This window comes from Hippichthys cyanospilos, chromosome 6 (assembly GCF_059441005.1).
Source record: "Hippichthys cyanospilos isolate Australia breed blue-spotted pipefish chromosome 6, RoL_Hcya_1.0, whole genome shotgun sequence".
NCBI lineage: Eukaryota > Metazoa > Chordata > Actinopteri > Syngnathiformes > Syngnathidae > Hippichthys > Hippichthys cyanospilos.
In genome coordinates, this window is record NC_142374.1 from 4,832,501 (window position 1) to 4,849,369 (window position 16,869).

The 16,869-nt window shown below is 37.6% G+C and overlaps 1 protein-coding gene across 1 annotated transcript in view; it reads right to left on the reverse strand.

The window, feature by feature from the left end:
* The window catches only part of cbfb (core-binding factor subunit beta), a 28,789-nt gene extending 12,280 nt beyond the window's left edge, over positions 1 to 16,509 (reverse strand). The window contains exons 1-3 of the mRNA XM_088418186.1: positions 16,108 to 16,509; positions 15,589 to 15,675; positions 11,740 to 11,856 (exon numbers count right to left, since the gene is read on the reverse strand). Of these exons, the coding sequence (XP_088274312.1) occupies positions 11,740 to 11,856; positions 15,589 to 15,675; positions 16,108 to 16,185 (282 nt within the window). The 5' untranslated portion in view covers positions 16,186 to 16,509. The remainder of the gene's footprint in view (positions 1 to 11,739; positions 11,857 to 15,588; positions 15,676 to 16,107) is intronic.
* Between the last annotated feature and the right edge of the window lie 360 nt (positions 16,510 to 16,869).

Sequence of the window (16,869 nt, forward strand, 5' to 3'; positions counted from 1 at the left end):
ATGTCCGGGGTCACCCATGTGGCGAAACTACATCTCCAACAGCCTGACGAAACTTTCTAACGTCTGGGATAATAATATGGCAAGATGACCCATCCGGGGTCACCAATTTTTTTTTTTTTTTTTTCTAGTATGGCCGACACGTAGCCACGGGAATCAGCCTGGCTGCTGCGGCAAGTCCAACTGGACAATGTTTTTAGGTCCTAAAGTAATGGATTTCTAGTACTTAAGTACCATGACGTCGGCCCAGGACGAAAGTTCGGTTCGTGTGGCGTTGAGCGCTATGTCCTCGGACGTTCCCGTCTGGTTCGAGATCACAGGCGGAAACTACGACAGCCGCTTCGACGTGGGTAAGGCCAGCGGAACCCTAATTGTGGCCAGGCCGCTGGATGCCGAGCAGACCTGCCGGCCTGCTTGCTTTCAGCGTGAGCGAATCGGCGTGAGCGAATCTGCGCTGGTCATCTCGGCCTTCGTAAAAGGCGACACGACCAATTGGAACCTCACGCTGGACAACTACACCAGGTTCCTGAATCAAAGCAACGGCAGCAATGTTGGAAAAGATTTTGGGACCGGCTGATTTGCTCCGTTTGGCCTCGCCGGCATCCTGTCTGGTGCCGCCACCTGCTTCTACGCCTTTGTTGGCTAATTATTCAGTACTACCACTTACATAAGATGGCGGCGCGTGTATACGCAGCGGCCACTCGCTCTACCGACAATGCGTTGTCTTGTGTACATGTAAAACGCAGAGGATAGTGAGAAAAAAAAAAAAAATGTAAAACGCAGAGGATAGTGAGAAACGCTATTTCGATTCCTTTGTATGTTAAGCACATGTGAAGAAATTGACAATAAACTTGACTTTGACTTTGACACTGCACAGAAGCCTTCAACTGTTCAAGCGGATGCCCAGCGCCTCCCGGCTCAGGCAGACATGAAGTCTGCCAGGCAACACACGTTAGCTGAATTCTAATTGGCTAAAAATTCTATCACTAAAACTGCAGCACTTAGGTGTGTAACCTTATGGATATCATATGACACGAAAAGAACAGAACATGGAGAATTATTTTATATATAAAAAATATACATTATATACATATATATACATATATATATATATATATATATATATATATATATATATATATATATATATATATATATATATATACATATATATATACATATATATATATATATACATATATATATATATATATATATATATATATACACACACACATATACATATATATATATATATACATACACATATATACATATATATATATATATATATATATATATATATATATATATATATATATATATATATATATATATATATATATATATATATATATATAGCAGTCGGCCCCCGGCTTACGAGCACCCTGATTTACGAACAATTCGCCTTACGAGCGTGGATCAGGGAGATTTTTGTCCTCCGCTTACGAACAAACCTCTCGCCTTACGAGCAATTCGACAATGTTCTCGTTAATTGCGTCAATAAAATCAACAGTCGCGACATCATCAATCATCAGTAGATACTTGTGGCAGTAACGTGAACGCTATTGGTCTTACAACGTCACACTGACTGTCTCACTCACGGTGTCTAAATATATTACCGTTTAAGTGTAGTGTTTGTACAGCTAAAGGGAAAAACAGCTGACATGAAATTAAATGTGCCGATTGCAGGACAAAGAATTATCATTGGTTTAAATGTGTGTTTTTTTTAAAAATTAATTGTCAATACATTCCAACCGTTTAAAAAAAAGTGCGAATAATTATCAGTCAGTCACGGAGATGCGAATATGCTATTGGTCGATTAAGGTCACCCGGTCTCACTCACGGAGATGCTATTGGCCGGCGTCACACGTCAATCACAGAAATGCCGATATGCTATTGGCCGAACGCCTTTATCTAGCTTGATGGGACAGGATGGAAGGAAGGAAAGAAAATTAGTGAAAAACGGAATGTTGTGAAGACTTTGCAAACTTTATCTGTTAGACATAGCTTCTAAAATTACTAGCAGCGGTAAAGAAAGAAATAAGAGGATGATGTTTTAGTATCTGCGTGATTTGCACCCTGACTGAAAGAGTTACTGTAACACTGTAAGACCAATGGCATATCTATCGCCGTGATAACTTTTAGCGTTGGACTCTGCCCCCCTCTGCTTACACCCAGCTCAAGTCTCGTCGTTTCAAAGGTAAAAGCTATTTATCCATTGTATTTATTAAATAATGCAAGTGTACAGCAGATTATGTCACTCGATTTTAATATATGTATACAGTGTGTCGTTTTTACCTAAGGCTTCGGCGCGCGTTGCACGCATTCACGAATTAACATGGGTTTAGATTGCCCGCTATACGAGCAATTCGAGATACGAGCGTAGCCGCTGAACGGATTAAGTTCGTAACCCGGGGGCCCACTGTATATATATATATATATATATATATATATATATATATATATATATATATACATACACACACATATATATATATATACATATATATATATATATATATATATATATATATATACATACACACACATATATATATATATATATATATATATATATATATATATATACACATATATATATATATATATATATATATATATATATATATATATATATATATATATATATATATATTTAGTACAAATAAATTTAAAATGAAATTGACTTTTATTTAGTTATTAAAGTTTGTATAGTTTACTATAGTTATGATAATGTCAGGTTATAATAGGCAAGCCCCCCCCCCCCCCCCCCCTCTCTCGATAGATCGATATACAAATACACATTTACAGTCAGTGAAGGACTGGACGCTTTGGTGCTGACAGCCTAACACAGACTGATGAGCGGCATGGTTCGGTGATAGAGTGGTCGTCTCCCAGCCGAGAGGCTGTGGGTTCGATCCCTCGACCATCATGACCATGTCGAAGTGTCCTTGAGCAAGACACTGAAACCCTAAATGCTCCTGATGCTGCATCATCATCAGTCGGTAAATGACTAGTTTATGTAGAGTGCTTTGAGTACCCAAGGTAGAAAAGCGCTATATAATTGAAAGTCCATTTACCAAGTGTAACACTGGAGTGCTGCTAGCCTTTGGCTAATACATGCTAGATGTTGCGCTAAATTCTGGCAACTAATATAAAATGAATAAAATGTCAACATAAATGAGACATGCTTAACGCCTTGAATTGGGAATTGAATGTGATTTCAAAACAATGTTAGGTTGTTTATATTGGGAATTGCCACTTGCGACTGACTCACTCTGGGAGCAAAAGTTTGTGCAACAGAAAGAGTCAATACAGTCGTTAATGCAACAAGCTGCCGGGAACAACTTCAAAATAAAGGCATAACAAGGCGCTACTAATCATGAGTAAGGTAAGGTTTATTTTGGTTGGCTGATCCTCTCACTATGTCTGGTAGCATATTTTACTATCGGGCAGAGCATTACCAAGTAAGAAATTCTCCTGTCCTTGCCCAAAAACACCCAAACAAAAAAGATCTTGCTTTTTGCAAGGGGGAGTTATCATATGGCACTCTAATGTCATAAAATCTCCCCAAAAAATCTCAACAGCATGAAGAAATTCTGTTAAATGTTAGTACCGTATTTTTCAAACTATAAACCGGGACTTTTTCATCATGATTTGAGCCCTGCGGCCTATAGTCCAGTGCGGCTTATCAGCTTGTTTTTACCACAGTCAAGCAAATGTGTGTTCAAGGAGTCCGTTTATGGAACAACTATGAAATTGAACTGAAAAGATGTGAATCATTGGTTGTGCTCAAAAAGAGTTTTAAAATATTTTATTAAAAATATATTTTTAAAAAAGTTTAAATTGAAAAAGATCTTGTATAAAAGTTTGTGGCGTGTAAATTTGATATACGGTATACAGTATATATATGATTGTATTTATAAATTCATGATTGCATATATTATTTATTTGCAATGTGAGCAATGCTCACTAAAATAATCTATGAATTAAACAACAGGAGACAGAATGCTATCAATGTTGATTTCGAGTTTGAACTGCTATTTAACTGCAATATTTTGTTGGTTATATCCATCCATTTTCTATGAATAGAATGTTTGGATTAAACTTTCAGGCATGTTCAGTCTGTTAAAGAGAGGATGTTTCAATTGGTAGACAATTTAAAAATTATAAAGAAAATTTTACCACCATGTACCAGCGGCTTATAGTCCAGTGTGGCTTATCTGTGTCAAAAGATGTTTTTTTTTTTTTTGCTCAATTTTTGCTGCTGCATCTTATATACCGGTGCGGCTTATTGTCTGGAAAATACAGTACATTTCTCTCTCTATTATTTTCTTGTGCTCCAATCTTGAAGTGAAACGTTTTTCCCCAAATTATAGACACAGCATCCAAGTCAAAATAATGGCTGACTGCACAGACAATCAGGGTAAACTGCATATTTCACTCCTCCCACAGTTACTGGAAGAGAAGGACATACAACAGAGGAATGCAGCTGACACACACATGCTGGATGTCACACCAGACTGAGCTCTCACTGCATTTACCTTGTGTCACTATCAGTTGTTTGTGAATCTCTCTGACAACACGCATCATTTCTATAGTTCTATGTGGCGAGCTAGATACAGTCTAATAGGAGCGAACAGGGAGGATGAAACAGAGGATGTGGTCTGAGTGTGCTGCAGTGCATTGTGGGTATGGAATGGGTGTGGTCATTGATCGCAAGCCAAAAGCTGGAAATATGAAACCTGGGTGGCATGTGAGTGTGCGTATGTGTAAAAGGGAGACCCTGAAAGCAACTGAGGGAAGCAATTAGCGGGGTAGACTTTGATGATGTCATTGACTGATGAAAAACCCTTGGCACAGCTTCTGTTTGCAGCACTTCTTATCTCACACCAAGGCCTTTCATTTAGTGATTCTTTTTAAGGAGCAACACCTTCTCTTGTCGCATACATGTCAACGTCAACTCACTGTGTTTGGGTGTGATTTTGGCGGCGGGACTGATAGCATGGACTAAAACCACATTTTTCTTAATATGGGTTAAAAACAAGTTCATTTGAATGGAGACTCATTTAATGTCAAATTGAAATCAATTATCAATATCCTAACACAGGGACCTTCAAATCTGATTATAAATCTGTAGTCTTTACCTTTTAAGGGTAGATTCATCTTTTTCTTTTAATTTTTTGTTTTGTTAATCTATTCCATGGAAGCTTGGAACTGTTATAGTGTGGAGTAAACAGCTTTTAGTGAACGATTAAAAGTGCTGAACAGGAAGGATGCAACTAACAATTAGAATCCATTCATCTGTTGATTTATCAATAAATTGGTTTAAAATAACACATTTTAATTTCCATACCTTTGTTTTATTAAGAAGACATTATTTAAAATTGACCATGTAATAACATAAATAACAGATTCAGTTAGTAGTTTGGTTGGTAATGTCAGAAGAAAAAAAAAAAAAGAAGACTGAGAATGTTGTTCCAAAGTAAAAGCGTCACGGTGTGGGATAGGACCCAAGAGCGATTGAGACCGGTAGGAGTTGAGACCAGTTATTTAATAAAAACAAGGCAGGCTCGGAGAGCAACATTAGCTGGCTTCAGACAGATCAGGCCAACAGGCATTCAAATATTCCGGAACAGGCAGGGTTGGGTTCTAGACAAGCAGATATAATACGGAACAGCTTCTCAAAAGAGTGTGCGACAATCTGACAAAATGACATTCAATATCAAGGCTAAATGACCTACAAGTATTAATGACATCATGTGATGCAAATGCTGACTTGTTGGAAAAAATGCTCAATGGCATGCATTACTTAAAAACATTTTGTCATATAAATGGTGACGTGCGCTTCATGACAAAATTCTTTGGCTTTGATTCTTTACATTTACAATAAATATGTTTACATGGGGGACTTGCAAAAATAGGAGAATATTTACTTTGGCTGAAGTTACAAGAATTTCAAATTAATTACCAGCTAAAATTTTCAATTGTCAAAAAAGTTTAGCAAATACTTTAATAATTGATTAGTTGCCGACTAAATGATTGGAGTTCTACTGCAGTATTTTCAACACATTGCTAAGTCATTTGAACATTTGGTAAAGCCATTCAAAGAAAGTCAGTCGAACATATTGATTCATTCTAGGCTAATCTAGGCTAATGTTAAAAACAATTCTTTTCCAACAGCAAAAATTAAGTAAACAGTTTGTATATAATCCTGCAAATATTGAATGTTGTTATCCACATTATTAAACTGTAAGCGTAAAAAAAAAAAAATCTCTAACATCTCTGTACTTTTGTACACACTAGTCAGATGTCCAAACAAGAGCAAGTAACAAGGTGCTTACCAAACATGAATAAAACGCAGAGTTTCCACTTTAAATTCCAATTTATTACAAAAGACAGGAGGATTCCTCAGCTTTCTTTTGTCTTGCACGATCTCTCACCCACTGTTCTCACCTGATTGGCCAAGCAATCTGTCTTTAAGCTCAAGGGGCACCCCTATGCAGCAATCGACCAATGAGGGCCAGAGTTGTAACCCACTCCCGCTCAGAACTTAAATTTGTTTTCTCATTGGTGTCTGCGTCTTGTAAGTGTGCTCCCTGACCTAACTGACTAGTATGTACAGCCGAAACATGGAAAAAGAAGGCATACTGGTATACTGTGTAAGGTTTAATAATTTAAGATTTATTTCAATATATGTACTGCAGTAATATTCGTCTTAAATATGTATAGTATGAAGACTTTCCACATTAAAAAAATCTAAATTCTAAATAATTCTGCTACTTAGCGGTTTTCACTTATCTTGGGGGGGTTCCAGTCCCCATTAACCGCGAAAAAAGAGGGATCAATGTATTAAGAAATGCTACCATACAATGTGTGAGTCAACTGGGATAGCCTCCAGTGTAGTCACATTCCCAATGAGTAAAAGCCATGTTGGAAATGGATTTGTGGCAAAATAAAGTTTGAAAACCATTTATTACAGTGTTTAAGAACTTCTAGGTTTGTAGAACCAAATTGACACATTCACAATAGGAAATAATATTAATGGTATCATTTGATTAAAAAAAAAGCAAAAAATAAATCTAAAGAGAAATTGTTGTTCTTCAGAATAGACACATTATGCCTAGATACCAGCATTGCACATCTTGATATTTTCTGTCAACTTTATGATGTGGATGCTGCTTGATGACCTGCACAGTGGTGCATTTTTAAGTATTAATAGTTTGAAATTCTTAACCTCTTAATATGTTTTGAGTTTGAAAGTGTGTGCATATTTTTTAATGGTATGACATTACCATTTCCCAGTTGATCAGTGGCATCCAATTAAACCACATCTAGCCAGGAACTGAGAGTTGGTCTGCGATATATAATATAATTGGAGAGTGACGATTAAGATGAAAAACACGATTACTTTCTCCTGGATTATTTTCTCTAGACATAACTGACCTCTGTTCAACATTCTTAATACGCAGTTTCTAACCATCACAGAAAAAAAGACCTTTTTGTTTCAAAAACATACCCTTCACTGGTGAGAACTGCACGTCTTGGTATCATATTTGAAGGCGACATTGACGCAGGATATCAGACTCACGACCATGCCGAACACATCTAAATCTGTGTATTATTTGTTTTTCAGAACAAGATGGGATAACGAGTCCTTAGCTAATTTCCAATGTTGACACAAATGGAATATGGAAAAAAAACAGATAGCAGGAGATTTGATGTATGCCGCTTGTCACAAGTTAAGTGACCCAGAAGCAAAGCTGAATGAGAAGAGAGCTATAATGGACAGTGTGTGTTGACTTGAAACTGCTTTTCTACTCAACAACTGTGACTCCAAAGTAGATAGTCAATTAAAAAAGTGACACGATACCCATATGTAATAAAATATGCTATAACCAATATATTAAAATATATATATATTATACACACACACACACACATATATATTTTTTTTTATTATAAAATCATATATATATATATATATATATATATATATATATATATATATATATATGGACTGTACTAGATCATCTTTACCTCACAGCGCGAGCAGAATTCAATGTACATAAAACTGTGTTCCTTTTTCCTTGATTGACGTTCTTTTTTTCAGCAAGATTGAAACAAACATGGCAGATGAAGTTGTCAAACATGTTTGAAAGTTGTCAAGTTTTGGTTGAATAAAAAAAGGAGATGGACAGTGATTAATATTTTGATGCCAAAAAACAATGCGTTCGATGGATGCACGTTGATTTGAAGGCATGTGTCCCCATCAAAAATTATGCGGTTAGGTCTAGGGACGCAGGGAGTACTGCAGATATCATATCGGGCCGATAACCCTTGAAACTACTTGTGACAGTGACCACTACTGGTATCGGACCCCTTGTGATCGTTTTACAATCAGGAACTAAAGGCGTACACTTTTGACAGATGCCCATCAAGATGCAATTCCTGTAAGTATACTGTGGCGCAACGAATCATCTTGTACAAAATTCATGAATCGGTCAGTGAATAAAAATGTGCATGTTCATGTGAGCGCTTCATGTTTAAGTCACATTACACATTCGTTAATGTAGGAATGGTAAGAGGAGGAGAGAAACCTTGGTGTATGTAAGTCATGTGTATGGGAGCATTTTGGCAAGTAGACTTGCAACAAGTCGTTGACTAATGCGGGCACATTATGTCTACATAGAGGCCAACTTTGCTAGGTGCTAACTTTATCCCCAGCTGGTTCCCATTCGGTCTTAAAGGATGCATGGTTCTGCGTCTCTGACACACACACACACACACACACACACACACACACGCACACACACGCACGCACACACGCGCACACACACACACACACACACACACACAGACACACACACGCTACTGCTGACTTGGTTTGGCATTGTCAATGTTTGGAAACTAAGGCAGGCGCGAGGGTGGAGAGGGTGTGGATGTGTGGAAGCTGACCAACACTATGGCTCTCTTCATTGGTCAAAAGAATGAAAATAATTGCAAGAGTTATTTCTATACTATAATTCGACACTTAACCCTTTTGAAATGGCCTTACGCACCCTAAACACCCCTAAAGTGTTATTTACCAACATCAATGCATTTTTAGGCATTCCTTGCTTATTTAGAGCTCTCAGCACCGGCCCTGCCCAGGCAGATGTACATGACGAGAGGCCCGAGCTATCGTACCACCGTGCAGGAGTAAATACACACCAACCTCATCTAAGTCGTTTAGTTTCCTTTTGGTTCCATAGTTGCAGGAGAGATTTTGCAGTTGGCCAAATAAACAGCAAAGTTTTCATTTTTACTTTCAATGTTTTACGGTGGAAAATGGTGAAAATGTGTTTGAGATCACAGTCAATGTCAGTATAAATAATTCACCTATGGGCAGAACTACTGTTATCAAAAATGGGTCCCACAGGGATTTGTTTGATAGAAGGAGCAGTGTTTGGGAGTGGCGTATTGATGCTGTTTTGCATTTTATTGGTTGTAAAACGCCTATTCTGGCACCCTCATTCGCTCTGGTCAAGATGATGGATAGATTCATGTTTCGTGGCCGGGAGCCATTGAAAGACACCTTGAAGGAGTAGAGGCAGCCAGACAGTGAGAGAGTATGTTTCAGTAAACAAGACGTTTCACTTCCTGGTTAGATATATCGGGAGCAAAAACCTCATATTTCAGAAAAAAATTAATCACCAATGTACTACATGTAATTTATATGCATACTTTTTGCTGTTGCAAAACAACTGCACCTACTTTATGGTGATATTCTTGGCCTCATTAAAACTTCATAGATCTGTGAGCACAGTTGAGGTAACAAAGGCGCCATCATCTTTCTAAACGCGCGCACCTACACACAAATCCCCAAAATACACTGGATGTAGTTCCCTTCCCATTCTCATTCTCTCACACACCCAATTACACACTGCAACACTCATCAACACAAAGCTCAGTTGCAAACCATCAGTGCACCAGTGTTAAATAATTGAGATTAGGCCGTCAGCTCTGGGGCAAAGAGGTCCATCGATTCTCCAAACTGCATTTTTAATGAGCTGCCAGCTAGCATGCATTTCAGCTGGTCAGTGTCCGTGGAAGGGCCTTCTGACACACACACACGCACACACACACACACAAGCTGTGAGTTTAGGCAAGGTGCCAAGGGAGACAATTAACAATCACAATAGTAGCAATGCACTAATGCCGTCAGGTCTCTTTAGATGATTTAACTTTGCCTCTGATTTCAACTGAGCCAAACCACTCCCATGAATGGGAGCTCAGCAGTGATTCTACCTCTGCGACCATATCAATTGATTGTCACAACAGCTGCAGATAATGGTGGATGTTACGATTCAAACAAGAGTCAAAAGAGAATCATCCTTGTGCAACATTTCTCACCACATTTCTAACCACCTCACATGCAGATTCAATAACATCCAACACCACTTAACTCTATGTACAGTACAATATTTTCTATAAACATTATAGCTGCAATATTTTTAATGTTATGTCATGAAAAACTATTTGCCTTGTTATTGAATTCTTATTATTTTTGCATAGCTTGCCCACTTTAATGTTTCAGATAATAAAACTAATGTAGGTGTCAGACAAAGATAACACAAGAAACATAAAATTCAGTATTTATATTTTGTGTGTGTGTGTGTGTGTTTTAATTATTAAGAAAAAATACTCAAAGCAATGCTACCCTGCATAAAAAAGTACTTGCTCCCTAAAATCCAAAGGAAATAAAGTGTTTTCTTGAGGTGACTCGGCCAGTCAAAAACCTTAACTTTGTTACTTTATTTAAGTCAGTGCTTCTCAATTATATTTTGCCAAGTCCCCCCTTGCATTTTAAATTGATGATCTGCAGGCGAACTTAAGTGCATTTCAGTTTGATGACATAAACTCATAGCGCAACTTTCTCCTTTAAGGTAAACTGGAAAAAAAATGATGGTTCCATCAAACACAGCAAATAATTCAGGTCCTGAATAAGCAAAGCAAACAAAGTTGCTCTGTTTCTGAAATGATGTATGAGATGCACGCCAAGCGTAGACACACACGGCTTCCATTTTTTTACATCTTGTCAGCCCATAAAATATTTACCCAAAAGTCTTGGGAGTCATTTAAAATTTTCTTCTTCTCTTTCCTAAGCAAGAAAATCCTTTTCTATTGTTTGGTCAGCATTTTTTTTTTCATCTTGGAACTCTGCCATCAATATCATATCTTGTCACTTGCTGAATAAATTGGCATTGTGCTCTTAAGGTAATTTTGTATGCTGGCCACTACGGGGAACGCTCGTCAGTCTTCCATGCTTTATCCACTTGTGGTTTGCTGGACTCCAAGTTCTTGAAACCTTTCCAGATAGATAGATAAATAACTAAGTTTTTCATCAGTTCTTGAATTTCTCTGGCTTTGGCATTTTATTGCAACTACTAGAGATCTTTTTGCAACCTTCGTTTTGTCAGACTGGTTCTATCCAGGAAATTCTTGTAGGTCTGGAGGTAATCGGGGTTAGGTAAGGTTAGGGTTTATATCCACCGCATAAACCAAGGTTCACTCTTCATGACAATGAAATAGAAAACAAAAACTTCTTACACCCAGAAATGATGTGTATGACTAAGCAGTCATTTTCATAAAATACACTCTTCCAGTTTGGCATTCAGCTCACATTAGTACTTCCACGTACGTATGTGACAAACAAATGAGAGAGTGTGCTTATGTTTGTTTGTATGTACACCCTACCTTTCCTGTCTCTCTCTCAAAGTCAACATACTCCCTCGTCGGAACCTGCCTCTGATCTCCATGCAGGTTGGCTGGAAAGAACTGGAGGGAGAGGTTGGTGCCTGTTGCTACAAAGGCCTGGAAGAGGGAGAATGAAAGGACTGATATTAAAGACTTTGAACAATTTGACAGTTCAAAGACTTTTATAAGGTCTGTAAAGAAAAATACATTTTATAACTTGAACAGTATTGCACCATTAGTAAATTGAATTCAGGGCAAACCTTTTAAAATGTTAATTGATTGTTAATTTCCTCCGTAGTCAAGGATAATTAAATCAAACCCATCAAATTAAGTATATCCCATTATTATTGAGTTTCGTCAGGTAAATTGTTCAAGCTTTTGAGATGGAGTTCACTTAAGTGATTATTTTCCCTTTTCAGTTGTAAAAATGAATCAAAGCAATTTTCCAAGTATTTCGCTTCTGCAAAATGGCTTCAGGCTCTGGACAGTGAACACACTTATACATGCTTTCAGGCGCACTCTGAAAAACAAATGAGATGAAAAAAATCGATTGAACGCACTGCTCTGTCAGAGGGCAACAATTTGTACAGGCAGAACATTAAGTAAGAAATTTCCATTTTGATGCATCTGTGTGTGCATGTCTGTTGTCTCTCTGTGTGTGTCTGAGACAGATCAATACTAAGGTTATTTAGCCTGGATCTTAGCTAGATACGTATGAATTATGTACTGTGTCATATTTAAGAGGAGGGGGAGAGAATGTCTAGAAAAGTAAAAACATAGAGGGAGCAAGGAATAAAAACACTCAAAACAAAATAAGAAAGGACGCCAGGATTTTTTGTTTCGCTCATACGCCAGCACTCACACATGCGCACACATTTAAAAAAAAAATCTAAGAACACTCAAGTCCTAATTTCTGCCCTATTTGACGTATTGGATTACAACCATCTGACAGTAATTTGCTGCCTACTACTGAAAGAGAAAAAGGGAGGGAAGGAGAGGCTGTGTGAGAGGAAAGAGAGGGAGGGAAATAGACAAAGACAGAGTGGTGGAAGGAGGAACACAGAGAAAGATGAGAAAGAAAAATGGAGGGAACATCCACAGCGACAGCAGGAAGGAAAAAGAAAGAGAAGTTTAAGAAAAAGGGGAAGGGAAATGGAATGGAGATGGAAAGACGAGAGCCCAGCACAGCATGAAAATCAATACTGGCTTAAACAGCGACTCATAATGTGCTAGCTGAGGGTATCTTACTTTGAATTACCGTCCCATCTATCACAACGACCGTCAACATTGTAAGATTTCTCCTCAGATTCAATCTGTAGGATCCTTCATTGTGAAAGAAAATATATATTTTTGTATTAACTCTCATATAAAGTCATGTTAGGCACTGTACATTCGTATTTCATTTCACTTTTGTCTAATGTATATTTTGCAACGTATTTAAACTGTGAAACGTTAATGTAATATCCTTAACTTTTGAGAAGACTGTGCATTTCTAACATAGAATTGCAAACAAAGTAATAGCCTACCTTTGACAAGGTCGGTCACAACTGAAATGTATTATCGTCATTTAGTGTACAAAGCGGTTCTTATTTAGGACGTAATTAAGTTGTACAACTGTACTTTAACAAGAGGCCAGTGGGTGGACTTCGAAAGTATTACATTTATTTGGATACCAAACAAATGACTATTGAATTTATATATGCATGAATTCTTCTCCAAAGCTATTAAAATGTCCCATCATGATACGAGAATTAAATTTGCCTTTCACAAATGGAAGTGTGAGGTGCATATTAGAAAGGGTCATTCGCAAATGTTTTAGATGTCTCAATTGCTAGTGTCGTTCAAATCAACCAACATGAATTTAAAAAGTGCGAGCTAACAAGAATTGATCATTACAGTAGTGCTGTGTTTCCTGACTGTTCGGCTTGTCTTGAAAAGAAGTCTTGGAGGCAGGCTGAGGTGTCTTTGTCTGCTAGTTGTTCGTACTGACCATGAAAATAGCAAGAGGTCTTTTGATAGATACATCAGCAACATGATGTCATAGCTGCTTGTCGACCCATTTAACCTGTAGCCATTAATTCTCACAGCAATGAAGGAGCTTATAAATACAGTGGGGACAGACAGTCAGACGCATCCCTGGACAAGGAAAGATAACAAAACTAGATGGGCGAACTTGCTCCCTGCTGAGTTGGGGACATGTAAAAAAAAAAAAAATAGACAGTAAATGTCAATGTGTTCTTTGTCAAACTTCTCAATATTCTTTGGTTTAAGTCATGTCAAATTAACTCCTCATCCTCAATTTGGCTTAATAAATCTGGAGGCATAACACAATGGCTTTACGATGTGCGTCTGTTATTAAGTTATAAACCAATAAAAGGTCCCTTTTAAGAGGCAGGTTGTTCTTTGGAAATATAGCTAATATCGTCTTTGAAGAAATAAACCACAAGAGTATGATAACACTACAGAAGCGTGGTCTTGCCAATGTGCAGCAAACAGTTTTGACTGACAAATTCCCTTGAACATACATTTCAACATTTTTACGAGTATGTTTGAACTTATTTAAATGTTTGAAAGCAGTTAGACATATGTTCTAATGTGTTTCAATGTATTTAAGTATTTTTAAACATCTTTTCAAATACAATCAAACGTACTTGCAAGATATGTCCCCAATGCACCTGTATATATATATATATATATATATATATATATATATATATATATATATATATATATATATATATATATATATATATATATATATATATACACACACATACATATACATATATATTTATGTATGTATGTGTGTGTGTGTTACTACATTTTTTTTTTATTTTTTTTTTACTATTGCTGTTATTTAAATACATCTGTCACTATTTTGATTGAGTGTCATTTGGTCTTGTATGTAATGGAATTAAAACTGAGTTTGGTTGCTCCTGTTTATTACAATTGTCTGAATGTGCAAAAAGGGCATGGGTAATTTTATTTTTTAAACAGTAAAGTATTTGCCTGATATTAAAATGTGAATCTATAATTTTTCACATAATAAATGCTGATAAAACAACTGTGATCATGTTTCTCACTTTAATTGTGACATTATGTTGTTAAAACATGGCTGTGGTTTCGATATAAGCAAAGGCAGCACACACACGCTCAAAGCACCCTCAACACAATGTTTTTGAACGGTGTGCACTGCTCACAGCACTTCAACATAACTCACGCAACCAACTGCAGATCTGACTCAGATCTTCAATACACCAAAATATAAATATAAAACATAAGCTATTAGTGAATACATTTATTGGCTATGAGATCAGTAGAAGTTGGAGGTGGTTTCAAACTTTTGACTGATATTCTATCTTTAGAAAACCTAAAATGTATCCATCAAGTAATCAAAACCTCTATAAAATTAAATAAATTAAATAAATACAACCTTAAATGGAATAAGCGCAATTAGTTGCAGATCAGGAAAACCCATGACCAAAAAGTAATAATGAGCATTACTAAAATCAGAATTGTAACCCAGACAGTGTGATGCAATCATAACCTGGCTGGGTGATCATGTGGTGATGTCTGGATGTGCTTTTGCACAAAGCTGACACACTCATGATTGCTCTGGTAAATAATTCGGCAGGAAGTGTCTGCCAACTCTGATGACATGACGGACAACTTGTCGACTTCCCGTTTAAACATTCCGCATTTATTCTCCAGAATAGTTCTTTTTGTGTGTGTGTGTGTGTGTGTGTGTGTGTGTGTGTGTGTGTGTGTGTGAGTGTAATTTACCAATGCATTCCATAAATGAAAAAGAAAGAAAACGGCAAAGAATGTGTTCATTCTCGCGCTACTTACGACTTCTGAGCGTCCATCTCTGCAGGCGTTCTGGAAGCGGGCTTGTCTCTCTTCATGGGGTCTATCCCTGAAGCCAGTGTATTTAATCTGAAATCAAACATCAGAATCTTGAGAGGCCTGACGACGACGTACACACCTGGTGGCTATGCAGGAAGACGCTTTAAGATAGGCAAAGTCAACATTCACTTGCTTTTTCAAGATAAGACACAGCATTTTTTTTTTATTAAAACTACCGTGTTTTCGTTCCAAAAGAGGGAAAAAGAAGACATACAAACACTCTTCTTAAGCAACGTTTAAATGTTTATATGGCGTTAAAATAAATATAGTTGTACATATTGGAGGATAAAACGTGTATCTATTTCAAAAGGGTCGAATTGCTTATAGTAATTGTGTTGTTTTTTCAACGTCCTAACGACAATTAACTGTATTTGTTCAGCATCCGACGTAATACAAATGAATAATAACGTCAGCCAAGCCGTCAGTTGTATGTACGTGATGATTTGCGCCGTGGACGCTTACCTCACACTCCCTGCTCAACTTGCGGAAAAACTCTTCATTCTCAAACTTGCTCCTCTGGTCCGGAACTACCCGCGGCATCTTTCCCACTGTTGATTGTTGTCGCCTTTCCCCGGCTTTCCCCCCCTCAACATCAACTCGAAATGAGCCCGCGCAGTCAAACTTTTTTGTTGTTGTTGTTTCTTTGAGTCTTTCACTCACTCGCTTCCCTTCCGTGTGTGAGTTGGCTTTCGTCTTCCTCGTGTGGAAAAGTGTGTGCTTCCTTCCACGCGCGCGATTAATGATCTTCGCGTCCCTCTCCTTGCCGCCGAGTGCGCCCCTTATTAAGTGACCCAAGCAGATAAAAAAAAGCTCAAGATCAATTTGACCGCGACACTCTCTCTCTCTCTCTCTCTCTCTCTCTCTCTCTCTCTCTCTCTCTCTCTCTCGCACTCTCGCTCGCTGGCTCGCGCCCTCCCCCTCTCTCTTCCCCCTCCCTTCCTGCCTTTCTACCTGCAACTTTCAAATGCTCCTCCCTCCGTGGGCCTAGCCAAACTTCACACTTAAAAGCCACAATTTATCATGTTCTTACGGAAACCCCTGATCGAATAATGAATATGCGATAGAAGATCAGGTGACGTCGAGCTTATCAGACGTGCTTCTATGTTATTATTTATTATTGGGGTTCATCCTGCTGTAAAAGTACAACTAGGCCTACGGGCACAGATAATTTGAAGAAAGTTAGTCAAGCAAGAGCCCCTTCTTTTTCGTTGTGACATTTCAAAT